The sequence below is a fragment of the Rhyacophila brunnea genome, unplaced genomic scaffold (genome assembly GCF_057557595.1).
Source record: "Rhyacophila brunnea isolate RB1 unplaced genomic scaffold, BYU_Rbru_1.0 scaffold_21, whole genome shotgun sequence".
In the NCBI taxonomy this organism is placed as follows: domain Eukaryota; kingdom Metazoa; phylum Arthropoda; class Insecta; order Trichoptera; family Rhyacophilidae; genus Rhyacophila; species Rhyacophila brunnea.
This window is the reverse complement of record NW_028232871.1, coordinates 3160715-3169305: the sequence shown is the minus strand read 5'-3', so window position 1 is coordinate 3169305 and position 8591 is coordinate 3160715. Positions and strand designations below refer to the sequence as shown.

At 33.4% G+C, this 8591-nt stretch overlaps 1 protein-coding gene across 1 annotated transcript in view; it reads right to left on the bottom strand.

Moving 5' to 3' along the window:
* Positions 1 to 1055: 1055 nt before the first annotated feature.
* Positions 1056 to 8591, bottom strand: part of Rcd1 (Reduction in Cnn dots 1) — a 29797-nt gene continuing 22261 nt past the window's right edge. Inside the window, exons 14-17 of the mRNA XM_085948907.1 lie at positions 8544 to 8576; positions 6465 to 6577; positions 6041 to 6128; positions 1056 to 3393 (exon numbers count right to left, since the gene is read on the bottom strand). Coding sequence (XP_085805033.1) covers positions 2759 to 3393; positions 6041 to 6128; positions 6465 to 6577; positions 8544 to 8576 — 869 coding nt within the window. The 3' untranslated portion in view covers positions 1056 to 2758. The remainder of the gene's footprint in view (positions 3394 to 6040; positions 6129 to 6464; positions 6578 to 8543; positions 8577 to 8591) is intronic.

The following is an 8591-nucleotide window of genomic DNA, read 5'->3' as shown; positions in this document are numbered from 1 at the left end:
CGTGTTATTTTTATTGTGTCAACTAGTGATTTTGCAAGATGGCGGATGTTTCTTCAGTATGACAAACGTCAAAACACCGTATATTTTGAGGTTATGTACGACGTATGTATTATGGCTTGGTGGCTACGTGCTAGGTGACATCCTAGCGAACGGACGCTCACTATACTATCGCAACGGGCACACTGCACACTTCGCGCCTCGCTACGTGATTATTAGGCACCTAGTGAGTCTCACGACGAACAATCGTGTTGGTTATTTTTATTGTGTCACCTAGTGATTTTGCAAGATGGCGGATGTTTCTTCAGTATAACAAACCTCAAACACTGTATATTTTAAGGTTATGTACAACGTATGTATTATGACGCATGGGATGAATTGACATTATGCACCCAGCAAGATCGAATTTGAGACTTTCAAAATTTTATACTTAAATTCTCTGTGAGTAGTAGCTTTTCGGTTAGTTTTGAGAGTGACATCGTTGTTGAGTTGAGCGCTTCCAAATGTCAAATGAATTTGTACCTAAGCACGTAGCGTGCAATGTGGCAGTAGTGTTTTTAGTAGACAAGCATAGCACCTAGGTCAGCACTAAAGAAGCACCTGCCTATGTGGCCTTAGCCTCAGAGTTTATCAGAGTAAAGTTAGATAACTTATACAAAGCAGGTTTTTTGTAAGCGTCATTTAGAACTATTAATTATTATATAAGTAGGTAGGTATGCACGTAAAAGGAATGTTCTTTTGTATTAGAGCCTCAAAACAAATTTTCCACATAATAGAATATGTACAATTCTAACCCAAAAACAATAATTTGGCAAATCAATTTTAACGAAAAAACTATTTTATTACATTAAAACTAAAGAGCACACATAAATAAAATACTGTAATGAAATAAAAATGTAGCTACGCATAATAATACGACCTCTATTTTTTGGCTACGATATCAAAGCGGTCATCTATGGAACAGAAATCTAATTTATTTCCCCATCCCCCGCTTTAATTACATCGTCATAACGAAAACCTCCTACGTAAAAAGCCGTAACTGCGTTTTTGGCTATTTTGACATGACTGCTTTTTATTAAATAATTTTAAAAATAATACAATGATAATCGAAAAAATAAACAAAAATTCAATCAATATATCTCAAACTAAAAAATTACGATTTCAGCATTTAAAATTAACGTTGTGGCGTCACTAAAATCGTACTACTGAAAAGTACCATTTTGCAGTTCCGGCCTTATACGTAGGACGTATCGATAACATAGAAGACGCACTGCATGTATGTACTTTCTATAATTAGAAATATTTACATATCGTCAAGCTATTACCCCTGATGAAACAATTTTGTTAAAATGTTTTTATATTACAATCCGTTTGTTTATAAGAGACCGTATTGTTTAGTGAAAATCAAGTTGTATATATATGTACCACCAAATTTAAATAACATTAATTATAAAAACGTTTGATGTAACATGCCTCATTTTAATAAGATCGTGTGCCTTGTGATGGACGAGTGGTAAAGAGTCCGTTTAGGAAGTCGTGGGTCTCCGGTTTGAATCCGGCAAATTCACATATTGTTTTTCAATGTGTATTTAGAGCCGCATAAACCAAATAGGTTGAACAAATGGCTACCATCCATTTGTCATAGAAAAGAATGTTAAAAAACCTATTTTAGTATGTATAAAGCAAAAATGTTCTACTGTAAAATTTCAAATTGTAAACAGCTCAATGATATTTAACTTCAGCAGTGCTAAGTTGGCAATACTGTAACATAACACACTATGACACCACTATCGATCAAGACTCATGAAACTTAATTGTTATTCGAATTACGTTGGGTTAAGTCAGATAGTAATACATACATAAATTATTAAATAAGGATTACCAACTTCACAGCATAGTAAGTACAGCTGCGGTCATAATTAAGAAACAAGAACTGCCCATACGTATTATGTTTTTATTTCACTATATGTTAAAAATCTGTAACTACTACACATAATATATTTTATTTCATGTCTGACGGCATCACACCTGTCTTCAAAGTTGGAGAACCACAGCACAGGGCAATTAGGGGTGGAGAGATATTCTGAATGCAGACAAGATCCACACCGAATTGTAAAGAGACAATGGTGGATGAATGATTGTAAATCAGCAGATATCGTAATGCAAATATTGGCAGATAAAACTCATCGTGTGAGCAAATCACTAAGTTACCGAGATTACTCAGTCGCAAAAATTTATAGATGTATCACAATGACCGTGACCTTACTATTATGTAAGAAATGAGACAAGAAAATATAATACATATTATTTTAAATTAAAACTAATAACACATATCGTATACTTACTAAAAGTAATCATTTTAAGAAAATATATACACATGCAAGAAAGCGAATCAAGGTTAATCCAATGAGAGATTTCGTAGAATCACAAATTTTATTCAATAGATATCTTCTTCATAAATATCTAAGTCTTTGATTTTAAAATTATGTCATAGTACCTAGTGACAATGAGAATCCACAATATATATTATATGTAAACAATTAAAGTAAAATTTATTTTACTATTTCAATGAAATATACCTTATAAGCAGTGTGAAGTCTGCTTATCCAGACCAGCTGGGGACGCCTTTGTTTAAAGAAAACATCACACTAATTCCTGACCCTGCTCAAACAGAAGTTTACCCAAAAAACTATATCTTGCTCTTTGTACTCGTACAGCTCTAAATTATGCCGAATGTGAAACAATCGTTCTATGGATTAAGTTAATTTCCCAGATTATCCTGATCTCCCGTGATACTCGCGACAGCCGCCTCGATGGCCCGATCGCTGGCCAAGTTCTTCCTCATCATCTCACTCCTCTTCTTAACGGACGCCATAGAGTTTCCGCCGACTGCGCTAGGCGGAACGGCTCTCTTGATTATCAACTGTTGATTCTGCTTCAGCATATTCGGGCTCTTGTGAAAGACGGTGCCGGGAACCATTTTAAATGTAGTAAGAGGACCTCCTTTACCTTTTACGATGATAGGCTTATTAGTAGACATAACATGTGGCGATTTGATACTCTCGGGGCTGTCATTGATTGAACCGTCGCTTTTAGATGCGTCATGTATCTTCTTTGCGATTATATATTTGGGTAAATATTGCAAGGTACTGTTGGTTATTGTGCCTCTTTTAAGGCTTATGGTGGGAGGTTTCGAAGAGTTGACTAAGGTGTTTCCACCACCCGGAGGCATCTTCAGTTGGACTATGTTTCGCTGAGTCATTTGGCTGCTTCCGGCGCTGTTTTGATGGATATCATTGTCGGCCGCCTTTATCACTTGTTGCTTGTTGATGATTATTGTTTTTATGTTGGAGTTCTGCATGCCTTGCTTCAGTGGGGTGCCCTGTTGTTGATTCACTATAAAAACAAAACAAAAACTACCATAAGCATTGGAAAGAAACATGAAATGTATTTACAACTACTTACATAATAACATAAATCCACCATTTGCAATTTTTAATACACTGGGTAGTAGCAATTCAAAGAAACCTTTGATTTAGGTTACTTAGGTAGCAAAACTTTATTAAAACAATAATGAAGGAATTAAAATTTCAGATAAAATTTTAATTACAAAATAAGAGCAAACCAAATAATATTTGTATTAACATATTATGTATGTTGAGTTACGTATTATTTTAAATTAAGAATACAGTAAAACCTCGTTAGTAAGAACACTGATAATTCAAAATTCGCCGTAATTTGAAATTTTCCTGAAAAAAAAGTCCCTTGAACACTATTTTCATATAAAACCATACCTTTAATTCGAATTTTGTAATTCGAAATGATTTCAGAGTCCTGGCATATAAAAATATTCTATAAATCGTAATAAAGTACACTATTTCATGAGACAGTCATTGAAAATTGTGACAGACTTTTCTTAAGGTGACGCATCAGTGAAACGCCAAATAATTTTCAACTGTATGCGCGACGAAATTTTGGACTCGCTTGCATTCATTGAGAAAACGTCGAGTCAGAAGCACGTCACTTTGCTGCGTGATGGCGACGGGCCAATTAATTCTAAAATCGTGTAAAGATGACTAAAAACGTTACCCATTTACTTTAAAAAGAAAACATGTCAATGAATATATTATTATTGTTACTAATAGAACAATAAACAGAACATAAAATGGACGTATGTTGGATTTATATGACAAATAATATTTCGTTTGACAGGCGTCATTTACACCCGCGACCCGCAATTCGCGCATCGCCTAGCAACGATCTTTTTAGACCGTGCCTCAACTAATGCATGGCCTTAAGAAATCAAAAATTACTTATTTTATGAAGGTAATAAAAATAATCCTGACATTTTATGACCCAATTCAGTAGGCACATCTATGAAATCTATCAGAAACAAAATTAATGAAAACCAAAAAAATAAAATTTCTAAATTTTAATATTTTCCCCCATACATTTCATATTTCATAATTTGAATTTTTTTTTCGATTTTCGGTCCCATGGAATTCGTATTAACGAGGTTTTACTGTATCTGCATGTTATGTATCTTTGTTTGAGTTATTAAAGTGTTCACTGAGTGAAAGAACACTTTAAATTACAAATCATGTATTGTAAAACTTTATATGGAAAGGATTAATTAATAATGTAATTAAAAATTAACAAACAGTCAAATTCAAGCCAGATTTAAAAATTAATAAAGTTTTACTGTACTGTACACTTTTGCCTTCTATAATTACATATAATATAACTACCCTTCATGATTTGAATGTATTTAATTAAATTATTAGAAGTATTGTCACCCAGCATGGCAGTATTTTAAAGCTAGCCATTCGAGCATGGTGTCACTTGTCGAAACAATATCGCTATGGCAGTAGTAATGCAATATATTGTCATAGGTAGTTATAGTGGCCGCAGTTTCGGTCGCCACGCTCGAACGGCTAGCTTAAGCAATATTTTAATGAACGATCAATGGACAGACACGTGGTGATTGGCACAACAGATATGCATTCAAAAGACCCCAAAATGACCGTGTGGAATGCTGACTGAAAAAGAAGTATGAAAGATATTGATCCAATGATCAATATAATTGATATTCACTAACGAAATAGGATTTCTTGCAGAGTAGACATTTTATTTTAAAGACTCACTGTTTTAAATTGAATCATGTTGTTTTCGTTTTCACAGATATTTTTGTTACAACCAGCGTTGCCAATTTCGCGTGTTTCTTGCCAGATCTAGCATTTTTCGATTGGTATAGCTTGGAAAAAATGCATCTGGCTTGTGGTGTTTTTACTAACGTTCTTTGAAGCCTCCAACAGCTTTAAATGTGTTGAAAAAACGCTAGATATTTTCATGCGCATCAAATTTCTGACTATCCGATACTTAATGCAGTTAGGTCGGTGCGTATTTTAGTGAGAAATGAAACACGATGAAACAATTTCATTATTTAATGTTTTTGTATATTATTCAGAATCTCCGCACGTATAAAATAATAATTTAACAATTAAATTATTCATCTAAAAAGTATGTTCTTTAATTCTCTGTCTGTCCTACAAAAAAGGTTTCATCTTCAAACATGAAATGAAACTTGAACGCCACGCCGTTGACACAACATGGGCATTTATTGTCAATTTTGAAATATATTATTCTTAAAATGTGTGGTTTTTACACGTGTTAACATTTATTCTATATGCCAAAGCAAAGGTATTGACTTCATTCTAGGTAGAATAAATAAATTTATTTGCAATTTTATTTTCACAAAATCTAGTGTTTTTTCTGCCCAAATAGCTTGTTTTCATAGCCCGTCTGGCATGTTTTTGTCAACGACAGTTGGCAACACTGGTTACAACACTCTTTTATTATAAATCTAAAACAAGTAATCAATTCACAACGACGGTCTTCAATACTCTTGAATATAAAGCGGCCTAAAGAACACTGAAACTTAAAGTTACGCAATCCATTGCAGTGGTTCCTCACAGTCAATTTGGGAAGTTAACGAACATGCCTCGTAAATGATAAGGGAACTTGTAACTATTCCATTACATACCAATTGATTTATTGTCGTCAGCGAATATAATCGGTATATCCATAATATTGGTAGAGCTTATGGGTGACAATTGGTTGCTTTGTGAAATCTGAAAATAGCAATAACATAAAGATTATTGCATCGATACGTAGACCACTACATTCACTGATTTATGAAGACATTGTGATACAGAGACCATCACCCGGGAGGTAAATCAATTAATATAATCCACTCCCGATGTCGTCTATTGAATGTATCGGCAAGAAAATTATGGTGTCTGAATTGATATGTTAAATCATCATTAGCTGAAGATTCATTAATATTGCAGATTATAACTTCTCGCCATTGTGGTGTTGTATCACCATACTGACATCTGTGATAAAGAAATTTAAACTGAAACTGTAAATTTTAACGCAATATTATAGAAAAATCATGGCAAATTCACCAGTTGATTTCTCCGTGGCGGTATCATCAAAGGAGGTTTAGGAGTTCCAGATGAATTGCCCATCAACCGCGATCCTAGGAGCTTTGACACTTTGAACGGGATATTTTCCAAAACTGTGAACAAAAGTTAATAGAGATATAATATTATGTATGTATACAGCTTTTTATTTAAACCAAAATATCAAATATACACTATTTCGATACAATTGGTCAATAGGGAAACAACTCAGAAAAACCTTATTTTGCACTAATTCTTATTTCAATTATTTTAAAGCTTCGATTTTTGAAGGAAATGTGTTTTTTTCTTTGGTCTAATGGAATTTAGCAATGCACAATGAAATTTTACAGTTCAACAAGGAATCGACACATTCCTGTATATAATTGAATTAATGATTAGGCACACCAAGGTTAATTTTATGAGACATTGATGATATTTTTGACTAATTTTTAATAAAGAAAAACCTTGGACCTTGAATGACATTATTAACTCAACACCTTTGAAATGCATCCACAATATTACTTCCTTTCTAAAATCTTGTTACTAATGAGTGTATTTTGAATCATGGAAAGCTGGACAATACAAGGTAAATAAAACAATATAATATGCGTAACATAAGATACGTCTCCATTCCGGCTGGCAAAAATACATAGTATCATGATAGTTAATGACAATTTATTTATAATGACAATCATAACTGTCAGCTAAATACCTTAAGGCAGCGGTTTCCAACCTGGGAGGCGCGATCTATTGCCAGGGGAGGCGCCAAAATTTTTGAATAAATTATTTTTTATACCATAATATCTACAAATAAATAAAAGTTCATATCTTAACGTAACAGTGAAAATTCAGTGCATGAATGTTTATTTTAATATATAATACATATATTTAAATCCTATTAAAAAAATATTTGGAGCGGAGAAATTTAAAAATGGCGCTTTTGCAAACGCTCTGTTTCGGTAATGCACAAAACGACCGCTGGTTGCATGAAAACAATAACCTCAAATTTAAATGTCACTCGTAGCTAAAGTGTCAACTGAAGCGTGTAGGCAGGGTGTGATATTTTTTTTTTTAAATTGTTTTTGACGTGATTTCTTTAATATAATATAACGATAATACATGTCTCCACTTTTAAATGATTTCTACGCCAGATATATTGAAGCAAACAAAAATCTATTTCCTGAGTTCTTGGTTAGTTTGCTAATGCATTTTTCATATAATTTTATTAATAGTAAAAAAAGTCGCCTGCGGCGCTGCTTTGTTTCAGGGCTATTAAATATTTTTAATATATGGGTGAAAGATCCTGGCCTGTGGGCCCTATTCACTATGTGGAGCTCATGATAGAATCCATTAATTTTTGTCAATGAACGATGATGAATTTGGTTGACTTCTTTTAAAATTGATTGTGGTAATAAACAAGCTCATTCGTCGCATGAAAAAAAAATTAATTAAAAAATGAATTTGATATAAGTAAGTAGTAAAAACTTGTGTGTTAAAAAAGTGTCTGTATTATTTAATGAAATAAAGGGGGGAGGCGCCAAGATTAGATTTTTTTTAAAGGGAGGCGTAGTAACATAAAGGTTGGAGACCACTGCCTTAAGGCCTAATTAAACCAGCAAACTCGGACCCAATCAGATTCAATGATCGTCGCGAGCAATAGTTGACTTGCAATAGCAATTACACGGAACGATTCAGCTACCAACACGATCGTATTGAGGCTTGATTTGATTGGTTCATAATATACGCTCAGTTGCTAGTGTTAAGAATGATAAGTTAACCAAAAAATATCATATCTGTCAGCTTGGCGGCAACACTAAACAGTCTTCTCTCATTATGTTGTTACTTTAAATACCAATCAAACAAGTAACGAGCTGTTGATCGTATTTATTCTGATACTATTTGTGTTTTACATTATTTTTGTCTGTTAAAATAATGAATAAAGTCAGGCAGCCTTCATTATGTAAACGTCAAATTTGTGTTGTCTATTTCAAACGCAAGACAGGACGAGCCACAAATCCTGAAAATCTGCAAATGTAATTTGAGCTACAAGACTATAAACAAAATAGTCATAAGTTAAATTACCTTTAATACCATGTGCACCAGACCCTGAATTATCTGAAAAAGATAGAA